This window comes from Rhincodon typus, chromosome 3 (assembly GCF_021869965.1).
Source record: "Rhincodon typus isolate 14 chromosome 3, sRhiTyp1.1, whole genome shotgun sequence".
NCBI classification, from domain to species: Eukaryota; Metazoa; Chordata; class Chondrichthyes; order Orectolobiformes; family Rhincodontidae; genus Rhincodon; species Rhincodon typus.
Window position 1 is genome coordinate 47,686,497 of NC_063334.1, and position 26,801 is coordinate 47,713,297.

Below are 26,801 nucleotides of genomic sequence, written 5' to 3' on the forward strand. Positions count from 1 at the left end.
GGCCAGTCAATTTAGCCTAAGTGATAGGGAAGCTTCTAGAAACAATAATTTGGGATAAGATTAAGAGTCATTTGGGCAAGGTAGGTTAATTTAGGAAAGCTAGTACAGATTTATTGAGTGCAAACCATGTTTCACAATCATACTTGAGTTTTTTTGAGATTTCCACAAGAGCATAATGCTTTTGACTTGATGTACATAGATTTCCAAAAGGCACATGAAAATGTGCTGCACAACAGACTTGAGTCTACATTTAGAGCTGAAGGACTGAAAGGGACTGTAGCAACAATAATATGAAATTAGTTGAGTGGAAGAAAACAAAATAATGTTTAAACATTGCTTTCAGATTAGAAGAACATCTACAATTGTGTTTCCCAGTTGCAGCCCCTGCTCTTCCCAGCATACATTAATAACCTTAGACCTCAGTAAATAGGACACAATATCAAACTTTCCAAAACTTGGGATCTGTGGTAAACTCTAAGGAGAATGTTATTGAATTTCAAAAGGACATAGAATGGGCTGACAAGTGGGAGATAAAATTAATATAAGAAGTGTAACGTGATTCATTTCAGTAGGAAGCAAGTGGGGAGACAATATGAAATAAATACAGTTCTAGAGTGTGTGCAGAAGAGGGACCTGTGTGTATATTTGCATAAATCCTTGAAGATGACAGGGCAAGTTGAGAGAGCAGTTAATAAAGCACACAGTATCTTGAGCTTTAATGATATGGGCATAAAGAACAAAGGCAAGGAAATGATGTTAAACTGTATAAAATATTGTTTTGTCCTCAACAGGATATTGTGTTCAGTTCCCCATGCCACACTTTATAAAGAATGTGCAAGTATATGAGAGGGTGCAGAAAATATTCACAAGAATGGTTCCATGGATGAGAACCTCAGTTAAATGAATTGGAGACGTTGTGACTTTTATTGTTGGAGAAGAGAAAGTTGAGATTTGGTAGAGGCACTCCCAATCATGAGGGGTTCTAAACAGTGTAGATAGGGAGAGACTGTCCTGTTGATGGAAGGATCAGAGGGCACTGATGTAAGATAATTGGAAAAAGAAGTAATGGCACAAACTATTTTATACAGTGAGTGGTTAAGATATGAAATGCAATGCTCCAGGGTATGGTGGAGGCATGTGCATTCAAATCATTCAAAAGACAATTAAATTATTATCCTTAAAGGAATAATGTGCAAAACAGCAGCATTTTGATCTATTTATTTCTACAGATCCACGTGAAAATAGCAAAATGGAAATCCTCTACATACTCATCCCTAGCATTGCCATTCCATTGGTCATAGCTTTGTTATTTTTCCTAATCTGTATGTGTCGAAACAAACACAAGGCATCTACACCTTCTCCACAGCGGCGCCAGCTAATGGCATCTCCCAGTCAGGATATGGAAATGCCACTCATCAGCCCTCACAAACAGGTAATGTTATGTTCACTTCATGATATTTTAATATTGTTACTTGATTTTCAGTTCATGTGTTATCTTGACTTAGTGGCAATGTTACTATCTTTGCGCAGAACGATGGATGAAATTTCCCTCTCTGTGGAGGTGGCAGGAGAGGTGTTGAGATGAGAATATAATTGAGAGTTGGCCCTGAAAAGATACTTGCCTCCTTGTCACCTCACCAATTAGGTTTTAGGTGAGAAGGTCCATAGGGGAATTTCTTGACCTATCATGATTTAAGGCCATTAAATGGCCAATTAATTACCACTTAACGGCTTCAACTTACCACCTCCCAACTACATGTCTTCCCAGTAGGTGAGAAAATAGTTTCCTGATCTGTATGCCAGGTAAAGGAGATGAGTAATGTCTTCTAATTTGGGGGAAATTTGGAGGAGTGAATGGCGGGCAAAGAAGTTGCTTCTGAAAGCTACGTCGCTAGCTTGCCTCTGATCCCCTCCCCCATCCCCTTTCCATATCAGCCCCTCCCATCAGCAAGAACATAAAGAATACCTATTTCCTCATTGCTGGATCCCCCAAAGAGGCCTTGACTAACATTTTTAGGACTCAAAAGCTGCCAACCAATGAGAAGCTGTTGGAAAATCAGAAGCTGCCAGTGTCTGGTTGGCCAGCAGCTTCAACGCTCTTAACAATTTGATTGGTACTCAATAGGTCAAGTCATCTCAGGGCTGAGGATAGCAAGTTAGTTGTCACCTAACACATCTGCCCCTGCACTTTGACAAAGATGGGAAAATTATGTTAATTAACATAATGTTAAAAATTAAGATTGGAATATGTTTCGAGTGCTTAATCTTGATGAGTGCATAATCTGGGTGAATACACCACTTGAGAGTTCTCAATTTTTGGAGATGCTGTCTTTGCAGAGGGTTGTAAAAACTGAATTCCTGTCATAATTAGCATTCACGATTCCACTGCCCTATTCAAAGTTTAAAATTTGCCAGGCTAATCATATGTGGGTGTTGCTTGAGCTGGATGTTCACAGCATTTAACTGCATAACAGTGGGCACTAGTTAAAGTAGTTAATTGTGAGTTGTGAGGAACGGTCACTTGACCCGAAACATTAACTCTGATTTCTCTCCACAAATGCTGCCAGATCTGCTGAGCATTTCTAGCAATTTCTGTTTCTGTTTCTGTAGTTAATTGTGAGGTGTGCTTTGAAACTTAGTACCACACACACACGAGCACACAATTCAGAACTTTCACAGGGACATCTGTCCTTTACATGACACTTTACGAGGGCCACACTGATGCAACAATTGACGCTGACCCTGATATTTACAATGATATTCCAGCCATGAATTCTGAAGTCTGTGCAGTACTGCTGATCTATTTTGCAACTCTAACTAAACTTCACGGTGTAGCAGGTCTACTATACTATCCATGTTTCTGTAGGTAATTTGTTTCTAGAATCCACCATCATGATGTACCTGACATCTAAGTTTGTCTGAGAATTTTATTGTTGAGAGTTGAAAAGCTGTTTTGAAATATAAGAACTACTACAAAACAAATTCAAAACAAATGTTCACACATTACATAATCATTCCTTCACCCAAAAACATTCCCATCATTTCTAATTAAGCTTTGCAACAAACCATTTAATAAGAGTGAAAATCACAGCTATGCTTTTCCAGATTTATTCATCATCACCATTTCTTGGTAGGTCCTAAATATTGGTATATTCCTTGGTTCAAATACCTTAGTAGCTATACTTTTGACATTTTTTTCAACCAATCGAAAATACTTAACCCCCCAAGAAACTGACTGATGTACATCAATTAGGCTATTAAATGGTTAGCATAGTTTTTAAATACAATTTTCAATTATTTTAAGTTATAGTGAGTTAGGTTGCAGACTTGCTCACTGAGCCAGTGTGTTTGATTGCAGATGTTTCATCACCCTGCTAGGCAACATCATCAGTGTGCCTCCGGTGGCTTTACCAGAGGCACACTGATGATGTTACCTAGTAGGGTGACGAAACGTCTGCAATCAAACACACCGGCTTGGCGAGCAAGTCTGCAACCTCATCCACAACCCGAGCTACAAATCTTCTCAAAAACTTTTATAGTGGATTAACTAGACATTTTGTAAATATGCTTATCATTGGTGATAAATCTAGTTCAGCTGTACTAACAAAACTGACAGGTTAAATACAGCACAGAGTAATCTGTAACTGAAAGAAGTATAAATAAGTTACCATTTATTGTAACCCTATTCCACTGGTTTGTTGGAGTTATTGTTTGTGATCTTCCAAATTAATTGGAAACTTTAATTATAACTGACCAGCTCAATTCCATGTGCATTGTACATTAGAGAAGGTCTACCTGTTTTTCTTTTTGTTAACCAGTTTCTTTTGGATCATCTTTCTAGGTGAAACTGAAAGATATCTGTCTGTCTGCAGTGCGATTTATGGAAGAACTTGGAGAGGATCGGTTTGGGAAAGTTTATAAGGGACATCTGTACAGCACAGGCCCTGGTGAACAAGCACAAGTTATAGCAATTAAAACAATGAAGGATAAAACTGAAATGACTCTTAGAGAAGAATTCAAACATGAAGCTTTGATGCGATCTAGGCTACAGCATCCAAATATTGTTTGCCTTCTTGGTATAGTGACTAAAGAACAGCCCATGAGCATGATCTTTTGTTACCCTTCCCAGAGCGACCTCCATGAATTTCTAGTGATGCGTTCACCACATTCAGATGTTGGAAGCAGTGATGATGACAGGACAGTGAAGTCTGCGCTGGAGCCAGCTGACTTCCTGCACATTGTGACTCAGATTGCAGCAGGCATGGAATACCTATCCAACCACCATGTCATACACAAGGATCTTGCCACCAGGAATGTCTTAGTCTGTGATAAACTACATATAAAAATATCTGATTTGGGCATTTTCAGAGAGGTTTACTCTGCAGATTACTACAAGCTGATGGGAAGTTCACTTCTACCGATCCGCTGGATGCCACCTGAAGCTATAATATATGGCAAATTTTCTGTTGATTCTGACATATGGTCTTTTGGGGTAGTGGCATGGGAAATATTTGGCTATGGCCTGCAACCATATTGTGGGTATTCAAATCAAGATGTCATAGAAATGATAAGAAACCGTCATGTATTGCCCTGTCCAGATGACTGCCCAGCCTGGGTATACAGTCTGATGCTGGAATGTTGGCATGAAATTCCATCAAGAAGACCACGGTTTAAAGATATCCACACACGACTCCGAACATGGGAAAATCTGTCCAATTATAACAGCTCGGCTCCTCCTTCTGGGAGCAGCAATGCAACACAGACTAGCTCCCTCAGCACCAGTCCTGTCAGTAATGTTAGCAATGCAAGATATGTGGGACCGAAGCAAAAAACACATTTTCCACCACCTCAGTTCATACCAGTAAAGGGACAGATACGACCAATGGTTCCACCACCCCAATTGTACATTCCAGTAAATGGTTATCAGCCAATGCCAACTTATGGTGCCTATTTGCCAAATTATTATCCAATGCAAATCCAGATGCAGATGGCTCAACAGTTACCCCCACAAATGGTACCAAAGTCAGGTTCCCACAACAGTGGAAGTGGCTCCACAAGCACAGGTTATGTAACAACAGCACCCTCAAATGCATCTGGAACAGATCGTATTGCTTTGATCCCAGACCAATCAAATGGTGTAGAAAATGAACCTAATGAACCCACTGTTACAGATGAAGTACCTGCTTCTGAGAGTCTCCAAGATGATGAAATGTTGGTGCCGGAAACAGAATTACTTGGTGATGCTGACCTACCACAAACAGCTGATGTGGAAGCGGAAACAGAACCATAAACTATTTTTTCCAGAAAAAGATGCTCAATTATTACTAAAACATGAATGATAACAAAAGAAGGTATGTGAAACAGCAAAGTGTTAAACTTATAAATTTTTATTATTTTTCTTTCAAAAAATTCTTTAATGACATGGATACAATCTGTCTGTACCCTGTCATTTTGTGTTAGGCTGCCCTTGAATTTGTTGGTTGCAGCTGGCACAGTAAGAAAATCCTGATTCTTACAATTTATATTCGCTTTTCAGTGGAATGCATGCAGATGGCAAAAGTAGGTGGTGTTGCAGATTTGGACTGAAATATGTTACCGAGGTTTGTGACTCGACTGAAATGAGTAGTTTTGTTTTTCTAATGTTGCTGTGCAACTTTACATTGTCGAGCAATACCTCATATTTATATAACACTATATACTTGTACATTGAACTGTAATAAAACACACTTCATGAAGTAAAAGCTCATGCATGTGAGAAAACAAAAATCCCCCAACCACAAGTGAATAAATAAAACAAAAATTCTCAGTGGAGGTACTTTCATTGTACACATTTGTACACTTGAATGGTGTTACTCCATAGTAATTTTATAAACATGTTAGTAGAATGCAAAGAAAGGATATTCTGAGGACTTTAACAGTATTGTAAATGCCTCCTGGCTCCCAGTAGTCAATCAACTTGTGACTGAAGTGACACAGACTGAACATAAACAACATGAAGAAATGTGCGCAGGGAGGAAGGAGAATGAAACTACAATTCAAAATATCTTATCATTTTACGAAAGAGAACTGGTGTGCAGATAGCTACTGTGTGGCATCTGGCAGAAGAGGTGCCTGCTCTTTGTTCCAAGGCAACACTGAGAAGAAAGAACATTATAAACCAAACTATAACATTTGTATTTCATACTAACCAACAAATCATTGTTTATGACTGCCTTGTTCTTTATTTTAGTTGTCAGATATTAATTACAAGCTTACACTTTTAAATATTAAGTGAAATATTCTTTGTAAATACAAAAATAAGAAAATGTGTTTTGTAACAAAAATCCTACTAGTTGCTCAAACTGTCTCTCTCCTGGCAAACAATTTTGCATTTTGGATCCGTTCTTTTGTTACCTTTTAAAGAAGTATGCTGTACAGAAAACAAAGTTTGCATTTCATATTTTTAAAAATCTCAAGGCTTTAATTGTAATTTATGTCTCATGGCATAGTCTTTTGACATATACCTGTAATGAAACAAAAGTTTGATTCTATAACTTAACTGGAAACCTACTAAGTGAATACTTATTTCACTTAGTTTGATTTCCCCTTTATTAACTGATCTTTAACTTTCCTGTTTAGTTTAAGTGGAGGTAATTACTAAACAAATGAGCACAATGTTTATATATTTTGTAAGCCAAACCACATAGCATTTCAAATAAAGTCATTATACACCATACAAATACAGTTCCTTGCAAAAGATTGTGTTTTTGGTAATCAGCTACATCTGGTACAAGTCACTTTCAAGTGAGTCCTGTATCTTCCTATCAACATCTTATGATATACAATTAAATAAATACTTTCACTGTTTTGTTTTCATGCAGTTCTTTCATCCTCAAATAATCCAATTTTACATGGATTGTGCAGCATTTTAGAAAAGAAACCCCTAAATTCAGCTTTACTCTGAAGCTTTAGTCTTCTGTGTTTCAGTCTAAAGAACTAATGGCAGAGATAAATAAGCATCCCAGGGTACACATTGGGAGAGCTTATTCAACCTTTACAATGTGAACACCATCATTGACTACCTTAGTGATTTTAAATTGCGGATTTTCCGTTTGTTTTTACTGACTTTACTGCAGGAGACATAAGAAACCATAGTTTTCTGAAAATGCATTGTCAGCAGATCCAGGTTACATATTTTTTGTGTGATTTAGATAAATTCTGGTGATGGAGCGGAGTACAATTCCTCTGAGCGTGTTGAATGATTAACAGATTTCTTTCTCCTGCTACAAGTGGACAAAATGGATTTTTTGTATTCTTGCAGGATGTTTACTTGCTGCCACTGAAAGACTAAAAGGGATCAGTGAGCTTCTTGACCATAGGCCTGCAGCCTTGTAGACCTCAGCAGGAATTGCATCAGCCCATAAATAAAACAAAATTTTAATCCATACTAATACAAGTTACAATGTTTTTGATCTGTTATTCCAACTTTTCTAATTTTACTGCACAGTCTGTAAAACAAAGTAGTCTCATTGGTTATGATGCAAAATATTTAATTACAGCCATTCAGTAAAAACAAGACTAAATTTCTGTATAACACAGCTTTTATGAAAAAGTTTCACAGTATTTTGACTTCATTATCAGTTACTGCATTATGGAAAACTGTACAAAGACAAGTTTTTAAACTTTATTTTGATGTTTTTGTACTATTCAATGGTCAGCTGAAGGTGTTGATAAAATGACTGATCTTGATATCAAAGCCACATTTGAGTCAGTATGTTATCAATGAGCTCACCACAACTGGACTCAATGGAAAAAACCTCCATTGAATTGAATCATAACTAACATAAAGAAAAATGTTTGTGAATGTTGGAGATCAATCATCTCATCCCAGCTTCAACTATGGCCCTCCCTCCATCGTAAGGTCAGGAGTGGGAGTGTTCACTGATGATTGAACAATATTCAGCACTTTTCACAACTTCTCAGACACTGAAGCAGTCAGTATCCAAATGCATCAAGACCTGGACAACATTTAGGCTTGGTCTGATAAGTGGCAAGTGACATTTGTGCCACACAACCACTGACCTTCTTCAAAAAAGACATAATCTAACCATCTACCCCTGCCCTTCAGTTGCATTAATATTGCTGAATTCCCCACTATCAAAATCTTGGAAGTTACCATTAACCAGAAACTGAACCAGCTACAAAAATATGGTCAATCTGAACAGCAGCAGCAGTGCAAATGACAGCAAACCTGGATGCAACCAGTGGTCTTGAATAAGACAATCTGACCAGCGACAGTAGCAGCAATAAAGTGAAGGAAAGTGAACCTAGGGGTTAACAATAGCAAAGTGGAGTTGAATCTAGGGATGGAGCACCAGAGGTGACATCATATCTCAAAAAGTGACATTGGCTTAACTGCTCAGGAACCAGGCTTGCAAACTGAGTGAGTAGTATCTGAAGAGAGATAAAGTACTTACTTTTTCTGGTTGTAGTCTGCCTGGAATAGAGAGTGGGAGTGAGTTTGGTGATGAGTGAGTAAGGTTGTGTAAGCAGTTCTTGGGTTATTATTTGTAGTTGACAGGGTTGATTTGGTTGATAAGGTTTGAAATGGAAGGAGAACTCAACCCTGTGGAACACTTTTCCTGAAATATGTGGGAAATGAGGAACACTTCAAGAAGAGAAGTTGGATGACTGCCATGAATGTGAGTAAGCATGGGCAGGAAATGCAGGAGTGCTCTTTGGCAATTTCCCTCTCAAACTTTTGGATACTATTGGGGGGATGGCTGATCAGGGGAAAGCAGCAGCCAGCAAATCAGTACCACCATGCTGGCACTGTTGTACAAGACCGAGCTTTGAAGTGTATGCCAGCAGTAGTAACAGCGAACTCTACAGTCAGGGACGCAGATAAGCATTTCCGTGGGCACAAGCAAGACTCCAGGATTACGGGTTGCCTCCTTGGGGTCAAGATCAAGGATGTCTCTGAGTGGGTACAGGATATACCAAAGGGGGAGGATGAGCAGCCAGAGGTTATGGTCCATATTGGTTCTAATGACAAAGGCAGAAAGAGAGATGAGGCCTTGCAAAGGGAGTTTATGGAATTGGGTAAGAAGTTGAAAATCAGCACCTGTAGAGTTGTAATCTCAGGATTACTTTTTGTGCCACGTGCCGGTGAGGCTAGGAATGGGAAGATTGTAGTTATAAATATGTGGCTAAAGAGCTAGCGTAGGAGGGAGACTTCAGGTATGTGGATTATTGGTTATATCTTCTGGGGCAAGGGGGACCCGTACAAGAAGAATGGGTTGCACCTATACTGAAGGGGCACCAATATCCTAGCATAGAAGTTTGCCATTCCCATTTGTAAGGATTTAAATTGGGGTGGGGGGTGGTTTTAGAACCAGAGCAGTAGTACAACAAGTAAAATGACTGAGGAGGAGTCAAAGACTAAGGTCAGTAAGACTAAAAGGAAGAACAGACAGGGAGAGGTTACTGAACACAGCAAGACAGGCAGTCTAACATATTTGTTTTAATGTGTAAAGTTTAACAGATTATGCAGATGAGCTGGGAACTTGGATTAATCCATATAACTTTGATGTTGTAGCTACTACAGAGACTTGGTTGAGAGAGGGACAAGACTGGCAGCTTAAAGTTCCAGGATTTAGATGTTTCAGGTGAGATAGAGAGGTATTTAAAAGAAGTGGGAGAGTTGTGTTACTGAGTCAGGAGAATACCAAAGTTGTACTGAGGGAGGACACCTTGGAGAACTCTTCAGCGAGGCAATACGGGTAGAGCTCAGGAATAAGAAGGGTTCAATTACTTTGATGGGATTCTACAACATGCCTCCCAAAAGCCAGCAGATGATAGAGGAACAGATATGTGGACAATTTATGGAAAACTGAAAACAACAGGGTTGATGTGATCTTAACTTCCCCTATATTGACTGGGACTCCCTTAGTACCAGAGGCTTGGATGGGGGGTATTTGTTAGGTATGTCCTGGACAGCTTTTTGAAAGAATATGTAAATATTGCAATGAGGGAAGGTGCCACACTAGACCTGATATTGGCAAATGAGTCCGGCCAAGTGATCAAAGGTTTCAGTGGGGAAGCATTCTGGGTTCAGTCACCATAATTTTGTAAATTTTAAGTTACTTATGGATAAAGTAGTCCTCAGGTGAAAATACTAAATTGGGAGCAGGCTAAATACCACAATTTCAGGCAGGAACTGAGGAATAAAGATGACTACAGATGTATGAGGGAGAAGCTGAGCGGAATTGACTGGAAGAGGAGCCTAGCAGGAAAGACAGTGGAACAGCAATGGCAGGAGTTTCTGGGAGTAATTCAGGAGATGCAGCAAAAATTCATCCCGAGGAAAAAGAAGCATGGTACAGGGAGGATGAGGCAACCATGGCTGACTAAGGAAGTCAGGGATAGCATAAAAGCAAAGGAGAAAGCATATAATGTGGCTAAGGGCAGTGGGAAACCAGAGGACTGGGAAGCTTACAAAGACCAACAGAGTGTAACAAAAAACGAAATAAGGAGAGAGAAGATTAAATATGAGGGTAAGCTAGCCAGTAATATAAATGAAGACTGTAAGAGTTTCTTTAGGTATATAAAGGGCAAAAGAGAGGCAAAAGTGGACATTGGACCACTGGAAAATGACGGTGGAGAGATAGTAGTGGGGATCAAGGAAATGGCTGAGGAACTGAATAATTACTTCGCATCAGTCTTCACAGTGGAAATATCCCAAAAATTCAAGAGATTCTGGGGGTAGAGCTGAGTATGGTGGTCATCACCAAAAAAAGGTGCTAGCAAAACTGATTGGCCTGAAGGTGGACAAATCACCTGGACCAGATGAACTATACCCCAGAGTTCTAAAGGAGATAGCTGAAGAGATAGTGGAAGCGTTAGTGGTGATCTTTCGGGAATCACTCGAGTCAGGAAGTGTCCCAGAGGACTGGAAAGTTGCTACTGTGGCATGCCTGTTTAAAAATGGAGTAAGGCAAAAGACGGAAAATTACAGGCCAATTAGCCTAAACTCGGTCGTGGGTAAGATTTTGGAGTCCATTGTAAAGGATGAGATTTCTGAATATTTGGAATTGTATAGTGAAATAGGGCAAAGTCAGCATGGTTTCATCAAGGGGAGGTCATGCCTGACAAATCTGCTAGAATTCTTCGAGGAAGTCAAAAGCAGGGTAGACCAAGGACAGCCAATGGATGTTATCTACCTGGACTTCAAGAAGGCCTTTGATAAGGTGCCACACAGGAGGCTGCTGAGTAAGATAAGGGCCCATGGTGTTAGAGACAGGGTGCTAGCATGGATAGAAGATTGGCTGTCTGGAAGAAAGCAGACAGTAGGGATAAAGGGGTCTTTCTCAGGATGGCGACCGGTGACAAGTGGTGTTCTGCAAGGATCAATGTTGGGACCGCAACTTTTCACTTTGTACATTAATGATCTAGATGAAGGAACTGTGGGCATTCTGGCTAAGTTTGCAGACGATACAAAGATAGGTGGAGGGACAGGTAGTATTGAGGAGGTGGGGAGGCTGCAGAAGGATTTGGACAGGTTAGGAGACTGGGCAAAGAAGTGGCGGTATGAGGTCATGCACTTTGGTAAGAGGAATAAAAGCATGGACTATTTTCTAAATGGGGATAACATTCAGAAGTCTGAAGTGCAAAGAAACTTGAGAGTTCTAGTCCAGGATTCTCTCAAGGTAAACTTGCAGGTTGAGTCAGTAGTCAGGAAGGCAAATGCAATGTTGGCATTTATTTTGAGAGAGCTTGAATATAAAAGCAGGAATGTGTTGCTGAGGCTTTATAAGGCCCTGGTCAGGCCACGTTTGGAGTATTGTGTGCAGTTTTGGGCTCCATATCTCAGGAAGGATGTACTGGCCCTGGAGTGGGTTCAGAGGAGGTTCACGAGAATGGTCCCAGGAATGGAAAGCTTAACATACGAGGACTATACTCATTGGAGTTTAGAAGGATGAGGGGGGATCTAATTGAAACTTTCAGAATACTGAATGGCCTAGACAGAGTGGATGTTGGGAAGATGTTTCAATTGGTAGGAGACTAGGACCCGAGGGCACAGCCTTAGAGTAAAGGGAAGACTTTTTAGAACGGAGATAAGGAGAAACTTCTTCAGCCAGACAATTGTGAATCTATGGAATTCACTGCCACAGAAGGCTGTGGAGGCCAGGTCATTGAGTACATTTAGGACTGAGATAGATAGGTTCTTAATTATCAAGGGGATCAAGGGTTACGGGGAGAAAGCAGGAGAATGGGGTTGAGGAACTTATCAGCCATGATTGAATGGCGGAGCCGACTCGATGGGCCGAATGGCCTAATTTCTGCTCCTATGTCTTATGGTCTTAATATGGAAGCAACTGTTTGAGGATTAATCCACATCTGGTGTGTGAGAATCGTTTAAAGGCAACTGATTAGGATAAAGATGGCAAGATTCATGAACCTCGGATGACAGGCAAAATTGAGAGCTTAGTCAAAAAGGAGGCATATGTAAGATTTAGGAAACTAAAGAAAAACAGAGCCTTGAAGAATATGAAGATAGGAGGTAAGAAGTCAAATAAGGAATTAGCAGGACTCAAAGGGGCCATGAAATGTCCTAGGCAAATATGATTAAGGAAAATCCCAGAGTGTTTTATACATATATAAGGAGCAATAGGATAGCTAGGGAAAGGGTAGGTGAACTCAAAGACTGGAGGATATTTGTGCGTGGAGCTCGACTAAGTGGGTAAGGTCCTTAATGAATAATTTGCATTGGTATTCACAGGTGAAGGATATGGTGGATAGTGAGTCTTGGGAGGGGTATGATCATAGATCATAGAATCCCTACAGTGTGGAAACAGGCCCTTCGGCTCAACAAGTCCACACTGACCCTCAGACCATCCCATCCAGACCCAACCCCCCATAACCCACCTAAACTACACATCCTGAACACTATGGGCAATCTAGACGGCCAATCCACCTAGCCTGCCCATCTTTGGACTGTGGGAGGAAACCAGAACACCCAGAGTAAACCCACGCAGACATGGGGAGAGTGCAAACTCCACACACAGTCCCCCAAGGGTGGAATCAAACCCGGGTTCCTGGTGCTGTGAGGCAGCAGTGCTAATCACTGAGCCACTGTGCTGCCCCTTTATGTTGATATTCTAGGGCATGTCAATATAAAAAAAGATGTTGAGTGTTTTGAAAAGCATTAAGTAGGCAAGTTACCAGGATCAGATGGGATCTATCCCAGAATGTTGAGGGAGGCAAGTGAGGACATTGCTGGACCCTTGTACGAAATCTTTGTATCCTTTTTAGTCACAGGAGAGGTTTCAGAGGACTGGATAATAGCTAACATTGGTCCTTTGTTTAAGAAGGGCAACAGGGATAATTCAGGAAATTACAGGCTGGTGAGCCTTTCATCGAAGGTAGGGAAATTATTGGAGAAGATCCTTAATTATAGGATTTATTCACATTTGGAAAAATATCAACTTTTAGTGATTGGTAGCATGACTTTGTGCAGGGAGGATCACGTCTTAAAGTTAATTGACTTTTGAGGAAGTGACAACAATGATTCATGAATGCAGGAGGTAGATGTTGTCTATATTGACTTTAACAAGGCTTCTGACAAGGTCCCTCAGGGCAGGCTAATACAAAAGGTGAAGTCACATGGGAACACAGTGAGCTGACAAGATGAGCACACAGAACTGTGTCATAGAAGACAGAGAGTTGCGGTGGAAGATTGTTTTTCTGACCTGAGACCTGTAAAAAGTGGTGTTCTGCATGGATCAGTGCTGGGATGCCTGTTGTTTGTAACATATATATCATGATTTGAAAGAGAATATAGGTAGTCTGAATAATAAATATGCAGATGATACCAAGATTGGAGGAGGGGGGAAACTGTGGATAATGAGGACAATTGCCAGAGGATACAGCAGGATATAAATAGATTGGAGACTGGGCAGAAAAGTGGCTGACGGAGTTTAATCCAGAAAAATGAGAGGCCATGCATTTTCGTACATCTAATGCAGGAGGGAAGTAAATAATAAATGGCAGAATCCTTAGTAGCACCAACATACAGAGAGATCTAGGTGTGCAGTCCACAGTTCCCTGAAAGCAGCGACACAAGTGGATTAGGTAGTCAAAAAGGCATACAGTATGGTTGCCTTCATTGGTCAGGGTATAGAATACAAAAATTGGCAAATCATGTTACAGCTATATAAAAACACATTTGAAATATTTTGTGTTCTGAAGAAGGGTTGCTCGACCTGAAATGTTAACTGATTTCTCTCCAAAGATGCTGCCAGACCTGCTGAGTCTATCCAGCACTTTTTGTTTCTTTCCGTTAATATTTCCTCTTCCAGAAGATGGTATGGCTGGTGAAAGTTCTTAGGAATCACAATGTTCAGTGTATCACCCTACGCGGAACGAGCTCAATGAAGAGATGAACATAACTTTCAAATGTTGAACTAAAATGTTCCTGCTGCAGGCAATGTATTGTCAAGCTGCATTTTGCACACGTATGTACTGGACCTCCAAGCAAGCAAGTTTTCCCAAAAATGATGCATGGAGTCTTCCAGTTTAATAATGCCAAAACACATTGTTCCAAATCATTCCCTGATCATATTCACGTTTAAATAGTGTTAAATAGTGTTGATACATCTGGATAATAAGTCTTAGCACTGAACTTCTTGTGTCTGCAGCCTATTGATAGGTAATTTTTCGATATTCTAGAAAGCAAACATTCTCAAAGATGTGCAACAATGCATTCGATCATGACTTTGATTCATTCTTTTCTGGCTATGACCAGCTTTGCTTCGTTGATCTGGTTTAATATATTTGTTTCCCCCACCTCCGCCACTAAATCTGGATATATGCTAAATTTGTCCATGCTAGTGTGCAACAGATCAAAATCTCAGGAGAGAGCTCGGTCCTACATCATTCAAACTCTGCAGGTCTGCGTGGAGAAAGGATACATTAACATTCTGGGCTTCTCGGCTCCTTCCTCAGATGTTTTGTTTTCCACTCGCCAGTCCGGGTTTCTAGTTGATTTTTGTAAAAAAGAAAGTGCACAACTGTTAAACCCTAAAGTGCAAGAAGCTCCGAAAATGCCCTAAATTCCTATGATTTGTGAAATTGTTAAAGGGAATTTCACCTGGTGTTCTCCCATTGAGCTTGGGCACTACACGCTAGGTTTATTTGCAATGTCGGGTGGGTGTTTGTCACAACAGATTTGTCTCTGTTGTTAGGAGGTCACTTTTTGCATCTTGCAGTGACTACAGAAGTGTCGGTCTGAGCCTGCGGTTTAACGGCCGATGAGAAACCTCAGCGGAAGCCAGATCCGCAGTAGAGGCGGAGCTGAGACCGGCAGCAAGCACAAAAGTGCAGCTAGAGGCCCGGCCCGTGTGTGTATGTGAAGGGAGGTTGATGTATGGAAATGATGGCCACAGCGTCGAGTGTGTCTCCCTGCTCGCGAGGAATGGCTCCCTTTACCCGCCGGAGCCGCGAATTCACCCCGGAAGAGCTGAAGGACACAGTTTACTGGGAGCGGCGACGCCGCAACAACGAAGCGGCGCGCAGGTCGCGCCAGAAGCGGCGCTACAGGGAGTTAGTGTTGGAGCAGCGGTTGTTGGAGCTACTGGAAGAGAACTGCCGGCTCAGGGCTCACCTGGTGGCGCTGCAACTGCCGTCGGGCCCCCGCATTGACAAGCAGCGAGATACAGGTGCTACTCAGCAAGTTAGGAGCAGTGGTGAGCCAGCCTGGCTGAGGAGCTTACCGCACAAGCTACGCCTGAAAATCTCCTCCTCTGGTAGTGGTAACAACCAGCTCTCAGATCCCGGCATGCAGGGCTCGGAACCTAGCTCGGTTCAGGAGCTGGAGCACTCTCCTAAATTGAGCCACGGTGTTAGCTGAAGCTGAGCCGAATTCCCCTTCCCTCGTCCTAGAAGAAGAGGGAAGAAATTGCCGGCATTTACTCCATCCCCACAACGAGACTCTCGCCGCTAGAACAAACTTTCAGACTAATATTCCAGACTGGAAGTCGCTGAACTTTACACCTCGTGACTTTTTAACCTGAGTTTTATTTTGCTTCAACGTCGCATGCTCTGGGTCATTAAGTAACGGGGGCTTTCTTGATCGGTTTTATAAACTTTTTTTGTTCAGATTGACTAAATGGGGAAGGGATTGGCTTAATGGTATTGACGTTAGACTATTAATCCGGAAACCTAGTTTAAATTTGGAACGTGGGCTCGAATTCCACTGTGCCAGAAGGTAAAATTTGAATTGAAAACAAAAAAAATCTGAATTTTAAGAATTATGAAAACCCGTCTGGTTCACTAATGTCCTTTTGAAAATAGAAACTGCCATCCTTAATTGGTCTGCTCTACATATAACTCCAGACTCACAGCAATGTAGTTAACCCTTAACGACCTTCTGGGCAATAAATGCTGCGCTACCCAATGGTACCCACATCCAACCACTAATGTTTTCTTTTAAAAATCCCTTGGCGTGGATGTTAAGAGCGACGTTTTCCCTAGGGCTGTTTATTCAGACCAGAGTAGTGTTGAGATGCAAACATTTTTAAAAGGCGTGTGAAATAAATGAGTTACTTAACGGTACTTTACTTAAAATGCAGAGGATCTGTCTCTGCAGCCAAATTAATAAAGACATTTGTAGAGTGCGAGCTACTCCTGTTCAGCTTTCATTTGAGTCTTGTGAGTGAAAATAACTCGTTCAGTCACTAATGTTCCCGTGGGACTTCCAACACGTGCAACCTAAGTTTTTTTTTGTAGCCGTTTAGGAGAGGCATTAGGAATAGATTTTACAGGGTGGCGAGTGTGATCTGTTTTATACAAATCCTGTTCACTCGATCAGTAGGCTCACCGAGGACTGTCAGAGCAGGGTAATTTGATATGGATTATATGTAATCAGCCTCGTTTGCCTCTCCTTGACCAGGAATAGAAGAAGGGTAATATCCGAAAGGTTGACTTCTCCTTTCCTCCAGATGCTGCCTGGCTTGCTGTGTTCTTCCAGCCTCCTGTTTGTCTAACTTGGATTCCAGCATCTGAAGTTTTTTTTTGTCTGTAGTGAGATCGATCTCTGCGAAGCAGCAGCCGAATCAGGAAACTGGGGGAGGAATCCTCCAACGAAATGAGTTTACCATTGAACCGTCCTCCTCCATTATTCGCGTGCTCGCATAAGGATTTACCAGGGAGTTGGTACACCATCCTAATACCCTGTTTTACGCAAGCTTTATCACAAATCATTTGTACGTGGAGGGGAAACTTAGTGATTTCAACAAACGTGGCAAATGGCAGTGGTAAATACAACCGATAAATTAAAGCGAACAATTAACAGCATTTAGTCTTAGTGGTGTGGCTATTCCAACTTTTTGTGGGTAATGACGGTCTTTCTCAAGCATTGTTCGTAGAATTCCTAGAGTATGGAAAGAAGCCATTCGGGCCAATAACTCCACGCCGACACTCGGACCAGCCCATCCCCCCGATAACCCACCTAATCTACACATCCTGTACACAATCGGCAATTTAGCATGGCCAATTCACCTAGCTTGCATATTTTTGGACTGCGGGAGAAAACCCACGGAGAGAACGTGCAAACTCCACACAGGTAGTCGTCCGAGGGTGAATCGAATCTGTGTTCCTGGCGCTGTGAGGCAGCAGTGCTAACCACTGAGCCACCGTGCCTTTGTTAGCTTGGAATCTAAAGTGGCCTAAAATTGAACGCCAAGATTCATTCACTCTGCTTTTATGTAAGATTTAAAAGATCTGTTCTGGAAGAAAATCTTTGCGGGTGAATCCGCTTTCCAGCAACACGGGTAAAATAACTTCCCCTCGCCTTTTGCGGTCTTCATTCCTGTTCTTCATGTTTTCATTCTCCAACTTTTTTTTTACAATAGAACAGAATACTGATTTGGAAGCGTTTTAAAGCGATAACGGAAATAATTTTTCTGTAAACACAATACCCACTTGTGACACACTAGAGGGGGAGGCGTTACATTTTAAAATTGCTGTTTGTAGAAGTCTGTATTACATGCTTCCATTACTTTAGTATTCCTTTGCAGAGAAATACTAACCGGTCTTAGAAACAGAATTTTTTTAATGTGATTGTACAGAATCTTTTGAAATATTTGTTGTAAACTTGGTAGGAGTGTTTAATTATTCAATAAAGCAAATAGATTGCAAAGGCTGTTGAGATTTCTCAGTTCAGTGGTCAATAATATCATGGCTACTTGAAATCACTTTCTGTAACGCCCACAAATAAAGGATGACTTACGCAGATACCCTGCAGTTCAGAAAGAGGCCGTTCGGCCCATTAAGTTTGTACAGGCTTCCCTAAAAGTATCCAACCCAGACACAGCCCCTTACTATATCCCTAGAACTCCACATTTACCATGGCTAATCCACCAAGGCATCACTGGACGCGAGGGACAATTTTAAGCATGCACATCTTTGGACTTTGCGAAGAAGCCCGAGCACCCAGCGGAAACCCATGTAGATACAGGCAGGGCATGCAAGTCCCACGCTCGCAAGGCTTGGATCGAACCCGTGACGCTGGTGCTGTGAGATAGTAGTCCTGGCCAACGCACCGCCCTTAATCTTGTATTCAGTTGGGATATTTGTCAATTCAATCGTTGAACTGTGAAGCGTCTTCAGATATTTAAGTCAAATTTGTCATAGGAATAATTCAGTACATGACTGACCTTGTAGCGATATTGTGTACTCGTTTGCTCAGTCTTGTTTTTATTTACATTATATCTGCTATAAATACTGCCCCGTAGAATGCTCCTGAACAGTTTCGATGGGCATTAAAAATCTGAAAAACTTGAGGGCTAAAAAGCTAGTTGTCACCAAAAGTTTCAGAACTCTGAAAATCGATGCAGATGACTTCTGATCAATGTTGAAAAATATCTTCAAAATAATAACATAAGAAATAGGAGCACGAATAAACTATTTGGTACCCTCAAGCCTGTCCGTCCTCAACAAAATCATGGCGGGTCTGCCGCAGTACTCCTTGGTGCCAACTCACCAACTTCCTAATATTTCAAAAATCTACCTCTTTAAATATTTTGTCAATCTTAACAATTTTATGGACTGGTCACACCCCAGTTGCTTGAAGGAACAACCCACACTTCCCAACTATGAATGTAACCATAAAAAAACAAAAAACTGAGTTTAATATTAACTCTGCTTTCATTCCACAGATGCTGCCAGACCTGCTGAGTTTTTCAGCATTTTTTGTTTTTGTTTATAAATATAACCACATTCCAAATATTTCAGATTATCTAATGTAAAATGTTTGTATTAGAATTTGGTAACAGTCCACAGAATGGATACAGAACAGCAAGAGAATATTAGGTCCGTTGTTTCAGTAGGTTACCTGGAAGGTTCCCGCTGTCACATCGTTTTTCCATCACTGCAAATGTTTTGCTTCAGATAATTATCCAATTCTCATCTGAAAGCTTTGAATCTGCTCACACTAAGACGATGCATTCTGGATCTTAAAGATGCATTATGAGAAGTTATTCTTCCCTCAGCTGTCACCATTGCTTATTCTGCTCAATATAGTCGGCTTTACAGCACGGAAAGTGACTCTTGGCCCATCGTGTTTGTGCCCGTCTTCAATACCCATTTACTTTAATCCAATTTTTAAGCATTTGGCCCACCTTGTATGCCATGTTTCAAATATTCATTAACATGCTACTGAAATGTTCAGATGGTTCCTGCCTCTACCACCCTTCCTAATGAGATCCAGATATCTACCACCTTGTGGATGGGAGGAAAAATCTTCCTTAAATCTTGCCTAATACATAAACAACAATAGACAAGATATTGGTATTTGGAGTTCCAGTGTTTAAAATAAACGCGCTTTTGTTACGTATCTCGATGAGCAATGGCGATAGTAGTCTGTACCTTATCTACATTGTGCTTAAAATAAATTTGAAGCTTTGTGAAAACAAACTGGCTTTCCATAGACAATACCGCAGTCGATAAAAATTTATATTATATTTCATATTAAAAGGAAGCAAGTAAGTTGAACCATATTAAGTGTAATGTGAAAAGTACATGGGTTTCTTCTGTGGATTGAGTCACTGCTGGAGAATCAATAGTGAAAGGAGTTAATGGCCCAAACTTCAGATTGGAGTCCAATGGTTTTGTCAATGAAATGTGTGTAAACTCATTTCGACTCAGGATTGGTTAAGAAATGATGCAATAAGAAAGCTCTGCAATGAACCTTAGGTGGCATTAACTTTCTCCTGTAAATTTCTTCTACCTTAAAAGTTGCAAGTCCAATTTCAATTTTGTCACAATCCACATTCCAAACGTAGACACTGTTTTCATAGTGTCATACGTCTGGAATGAATAATTTATGTAAAACAAAAGTTATAGGCCACAAAAATCCATCTTCAAAGGTAACTGGCTCCAAAGTACTAATATTTCCGGTAAAACGTAAAAACTGAAAGAACTGCGGATGCTATTAATCAGAAACAAAACCAGAAATTGCTGGAAAAGCTCAGCAGGTTCTGCAGCATCTGTGCAGAGAAATCAGAGTTAATGTTTTGGATCCGGTGACCCTTCCTCAGAACCCTCAGAACTCCTGTTTGGGGAGTCTCGAATGGGGATGGAGAGGTGGGGGAACAATTTAACAAAATGGTTAATTCTGAAATGTGGATAATTTAATTTACTGGATGTTTGGGAAATTCTGATGTTCTCTATCACAGGCTATGGGAGCTGAGTCTTTTAAGTGTGTTTAGGATAGGTATTGATCAATTTCTGATTACCAGTAGCGTACGAGGTTATGGGCGTTTGGTGGGAAAAGGCGCTGAAGTGTGGATCACTCGCGATATTATTAAATGGCAAGCTCAAGTGGCTCACGAGCATACTCTATCCCCCACGCCTATCCTGAAGAATGCCCTTATTTTTAAGACAATTTAATGTAGCACGGGAAGCAGCCTCTCTTGGACTCAGCGAGCATTACTATAGAACGTATCTTTCATGACAGAAATCCTGAAATAGCCAGCAGATTTGTGGTGAAACAGAGAATCTAAGCCGTCAAACTGTCTACTGGCCTACCTGAACTACATGTGCTTGAAGCAGTCCCCATTTCATTACGAAGCAAATTGAGAACAACACTGGTAACATTTAACAACTTTACATGCGCAAGATTCAGAACTGAGTTTCGGGAGTGAACTTTCCAATGTTAGGCCAAATTCTTCTGACAGTTCGTCCATGTTAAAACCTTTTACTGGTAGACTGAAATTTTAACTCTTTCATTATCTAACTTAAATGCGCGCGAAGAACATCCAACTCCAGCACCCATGCCTGTTCGTTCACTGAGGAAGTTGGACATCTGCCCCAATCATTGTTTATACCTCTGGAGGTGCTTGATTGACTTACATTAGTGCATTGCACGACGATTATAAGAACGTGTAATATACCCATAAAAATGTACATGAAATTTTCTTCTCTGCAAGCTCGGTCATGGTATTCATTAATGTCAATAAACTAGGGGATTTGTACTTCTAACGGGTACTGAAAGTAGAGTGTAGATTTGTTTTCACTCTTTCATGTGGTAACCTTCTGACATAAACCGTAACAATTTAAAATGCAAATTGGTGATGGTATCACCACTAACAAAAGAATAACCCTAACACTTGGAGTCCAAAGCAAATGTGACTGGTGTCAGTGCGTTGTTGAAGTTTCAAATTGTTCTTGTGAAATCAGCAGTTTCATTAATAGAAAAACATGGGGAAATGCAAAACAAAACCAGAAAACACAAGTTCACAGCGAGCGGAAATTTAGCAGATCTGACCGTATCTCAGAGAGCAACCTAACCTTTGAGGCTTATAAAAACCAAAACAACTGCGCGTGCTGTAAATCAGAAGCAAAAATAGAAATTGCTGGAAAACTTCTGTAGGTGTGGCAGCATCTGTGGAGGAAAATCAGCGTTAAAGTTTCGGGTTGAGTTCTGAGTCACTCGGCTCTCTCTACAGATGCTGCCAGACCTGCTGAGTTTTTTTCCAGCAATTTCCATTTTTGTCTTTGAGGCCTATGGCATTTTAATGCAATTTTGCTCCCATTCATCCCTTTACTGAGTTACCCTAGGCCTCGAGGCTATTATCGAATGGAAAGATTTTTTGCAACGTTGGTCCAGAATCTGTACATTCTTCGTTTAACCGCTGAATGTCATTAATCCTAAAAAAAATTCCTGCTGATCAGGAACATTTTGGCAGCTTTTTCATGGCCTGCACAAGTTATTTTCCGTTTCCATATTTTCTTGTCTATGTTTTTTTTCCAGTCACATTTCAGCGTCAGTCACATCCTAAACGAAAGTAAAGTGTAATCCATAGATAGCAGGAGCTGCCGATACTGGAGAATCTGAGATAACAAGGTATAAAGCTGGATGAACACAGCAGGCCAAGCAGCATCAGAGGAGCAGGAAAGCTGACGTGGGTATTTCTGAAGAAGGGTCCAGGCCCGAAACGTCAGCTTTCCTGCTCCTCTTGATGCTGCCTGGCCTGCTATGTTCATCCAGCTCTACACCTTGTTAACTTAAAGTGTAATCCATGTTGGGCTTTGAGGTCGAAGCCAAGATGTCGCAACTCCACTAACCACGTGATCATGCCCGCCGCAGTGAGTATTCAATTGGTTAGTTCACCACAGGCGATCATTAACCTCGTAAATCTTTTACTATAAATAGCTTTTTTGGTTGGGCCAACATCCCACAGTTTTTCACCAAAAATGGTCATAAGGTAAGTTTCTGCTGGAGGTAAACGAAAACTGCGGACTGGCAACAAAAACAGAAATTGCTGGCAAGACTCAGCAGGTCTGTTAGCATATGTGGGGAGAAAGCAGAATGAACGTTTTGAGTCATGTGATTCTTCATCAAGAGTGATAACAGCTAGGAAAATAAAGTACTATTTATGCTGAAGAGGAGGTGTTGGGGAGATGGAGCCCAGAGAGATGTGAATGGGATGGGCAAACCAGTGGATTATTGAATCTAAGCCAGGACAGAAAGGAAACTAAATAAGTGGTGATGAGAGTTGTCAGTAGGAAAGAATGGGTTGGCTGTGTCAAAAGCAGCCATGTCCTGGTAGTGCTGGGGGGGTTGGTTTTTAAAATAATGATATGACATCAGCTCATGTTTCAACAGGTGTATTTGAAATCACAAGCTTTGAGTGCTGCTCCTTTCTCACCTGACTTATGACTTTGTTCACTCTAGCCCAACACTGGCACCTGCATGCCATTTAAAAAAGGGAAGGATTGAATCAGGTTGTAAAATAATTGAACTAGCTGTGGAGTCTGGGAGGCTGTAGGGTCCCCTAAGCAGAAAATGAGATGCTGTTTTATGAGCTTGAGCTGAGGCTCACTGGAACACTGCAGCAGGCCTGTGGTAGAAATGTTGATTGTTGGAATGCAGAGGTGTGTTGAAGTGATAGGCAACAGGAAGCCTGGTGTTATTTTTTTATGGAAGAATGTCTACAAAGCAGTTGTCCAGTTTGTTTTGTGTCTCCAATGTAGAAAAGACCACTCTCCACAGCAAATTCAGTAAACTAGATTGAATGAAGTACAAGTAAATCACTCCTTCACCTGGAAAGTATGTCTGGGGCATTAAATAGGGAGGATGGAAATGGGCAGGTGTTGCATGTTCTGTGATTTCATGGGAAGATACCATTGGGAGTGTTGGCAGTGGGGGAGGAGTGGACCAGGGTGGCTTAGAAGTGGCTATTGCCCATGAACTGAAAGTTTTAAATTGCCATAAAGTGACAGAAGAATCATAGATGTAAGTGGGAAGGGTACAATCTGTGCAGCCATATGCACACTCTGAACCTTTGTCTTCTTCAGCACTGACTTGAACTGCCTTAGAGCTGTTTGGTCCCTGAATGCCACTTCATTCTGTAGGTCATTTGATGTGCTAACAAGAAACTTACCTTTTTTCTTTCAGGCATTAACACATGGGCAGCAGCTGCCTCCTCTTCACCATGAGTGGGCAATTCCTTTAGCTGTCCATTCCCCCATCAGGATAGTCTTAGGGCTGTATGCTTTTTCCTTGGGGTGGGGAAAGACCTGAACTGTTCGTCCTCACTCTGAGCAACTTTGCTTTAACTCCTCTGTCTTCCTTCAGATCAAAGATGTGGCCATGAGTATCTGCATGGACTTGAGTTATGCCTGTCCCTTTTTGTGGTATATGGAACACTCCCTTGTCGCAGTTCTACTTGGGCCCTTCACCACAACTTTCTCTGGTACATCAATGTTGCCATCGGTGCTATTTCCCTCCCTCATTTGGAACTCAAAATTTATCAATTTTGCTTTCAATTTTCCACCCTGCTCTCTCCTTCACTTGGTCCATCTCTGCTCCCTTCTCTTCCTCCACATGTTTCCATTTCTGCAGATAGGCTAGCCATCGATTATCCACTACAAACCCACTGAGTTCCACAGCTACCTCGACTATTCATCTTGTAAGGACTCATCCCATTCTCCCAGTTCATCCATTTCCATCACAACTCATCTGATGTTGACACCCTTGTGCAGGGAGGGGGATGCTCTTCCTTAAGCAAGGATCCTCCACCACTGTGGTTGACAGGACTCTTAGCTGTGTCTGATCCATCATCTTCTTCACTCGCCCCCACTTCCCTTCCACAACAACCATAGGGACCCACTGGTAGTCCCTGCATCCAAAGGATTGTAAGCTGCCATTTCTGTCACCTCCAACTTGATGTTACAATGAGCTACACATTCCCCACCCCTCCTTTGTCAGGATTCCTCAGGAGCCATTCCCTCCAGGATATACCGATCTATTCCTTGTCCATCCCTAACATCTCCCACATCCCCATGGCACCTTTCCATGTAAACACAGAAGGTATAACACTGCTTGTTTACGTCCTTCCTTCTCACTATCCAAGGCCCCAGAGATACCTTACAAGTGAAGCAGTGATTTACTTGCACTTCATTCAATGCAGTCTGCAGTTTTTGCTGTTCAGTGTGGTCTCAATTACATTGCCTGTGTTATACCTTGCAATCTACGAAGTGGCCACCCTATTAAAAATGGCCCTCAGCTTCCAACTGCCCACCACTTCAACATCATGGTATTCAAACACCAGTATTTTGTCTCTGGCCTGCTGCAGTGTTCCAATGAACCTCAGTGCAAGTTTGAGAAGAGTATCTCATTTTCTGCTTGGGGACTCTGCAGCCTCTAAGAATCAACATTGCAATCAATACCTTAAGAGGCTTATTCTATCCTTCTATGCTTTTTTTTACCCACCCCCACACCCCATCCTCCATGACATGGTTTCTTTCAGCATAGCCTACCCATTCTCTCCTACTCTCTACTCTTCTTATCATTTATTCAGCTTCTTTTCTATCATGACTGACAATGAATGATCTCTTGGTTTGCCTACCCCTTTATCTCTCATGCTCTTGCACTGTCTCTCACACTTTCTGGGCTCCGTCGCTACCTATCTGTTAACCTCTCCTGTTGCCTCCCTCCTCCCCACTTTGTCTTCGGCTAAATACACTTTTCCTGTTCTGATGATAAATCATTTGACTCCATGTTAACTCTGCTTTCTCTTCCCAGAAGCTGCCAGACCCGTTAAGTTTGGCCAGCAATTTCTGGTTTGCTTCTGCTAGAAGTAACTTTCTGTTGGCACCAAAATTATTAGAAATATTTAGTGACTTTTTTTATTTTCTCTCTAGCTCTCTCTCCCTCTCTCTCCCCCAGACCTGCTGAGTTTCTCCAATATTGTTTGTTTCATTTTGTTCATGTATCACAGTTTTAGGGGAGAGGGAGCGGGAATGGTGGTTACAAGGTGATATTTGGAATTTCTTTGACTTACAAAATGTTTAGGTTCGTTTTATCATTTGCAGTTGGTTTTTGAAATTGCTCACGATTAAAGAGTTATATTGGATAGTGTTCTGTCATTCTCATCATGAAGCACAATTGATATGTTGAACACGGGGTGCTATATAAATGCAAGTTGTTATTGCATAGAAAACTTGGGAATCCCTCTAAACATCCAGCACCCGTGGGGGGAAAAGAATCTCAAATCTGCAGGGCAGGTGAGTTTATACTTTGACCTGCTTTCTTGATGTTACTCACTGCTAAGTAGGTTTCCTGAAACCTAATAAGTCTTGGCTTCTTGCAGTGGTCAGCAGTAATGCCAAGGAACCACTTTGAGTGCATGGAGAACTGTCATCGCACCAAAGAACACGTTTATTAGCACTTCTTGAGTTTGTAGCCCTTCCAAGTAACAGTTGCAGAATTTGTGAAAGCTCTTAACCATAACTTTGCAGTTAATCATGAATGTTTCAGATGTCTTGTTTGCCCAGTCCTGTGAAATTCAATACAACCTAGGAATCTTTACCACTTCAGTTCCAAAATCACTCCTTTTCTGAAAACAAAAGGGCAGATTTTTAATTGCCAAGAATGGGTGGGAGTTAAAGCAAAGGTGGATTGGAAACCCTATGATTCTGTCCATGTCTGGACTGCATTTGTGGAATCTGTAAGAGCTGCAACGTAAGTAAGTTTTTAAGTCAGTTAGTTCAAGTTTAGCCCAGGATTCTGGCTTTGACAGCCTGCAAACATGTTTCCTCAGCATCTTTGGAAGTCTTTAAATACTGAATCTGCTTAGCTGATGGACTGCCTATGTGCAAGTTCAGTGTTCACAACCAGATTTGAAGCTGCACAGAGATAGTAGGAACTGCAGATGCTGGAGAATCTGAGATAACAAGGTGTAGAGCTGGATGAACACAGCAGGCCAAGCAGCATCAGAGGAGCAGGAAAGCTGATGTTTCGGGCCCGAAACGTCAGC

The 26,801-nt window shown here is 41.3% G+C and overlaps 2 protein-coding genes across 8 annotated transcripts in view; both read left to right on the top strand.

The window, feature by feature from the left end:
- Nucleotides 1–6,705, top strand: part of ror2 (receptor tyrosine kinase-like orphan receptor 2) — a 343,404-nt gene extending 336,699 nt beyond the window's left edge. For all 3 annotated transcript variants that reach the window (XM_048595341.1, XM_048595342.1, XM_048595343.1), the window contains 2 exons: nt 1,230–1,432; nt 3,842–6,705. In XM_048595341.1, the coding sequence (XP_048451298.1) occupies nt 1,230–1,432; nt 3,842–5,290 (1,652 nt within the window). In that variant the 3' untranslated portion in view covers nt 5,291–6,705. The remainder of the gene's footprint in view (nt 1–1,229; nt 1,433–3,841) is intronic.
- auh (AU RNA binding protein/enoyl-CoA hydratase) overlaps nt 1–26,801 on the top strand; it is a 941,118-nt gene that overhangs the window by 495,654 nt on the left and 418,663 nt on the right. The gene's annotated exons all lie outside the window — the stretch shown is intronic.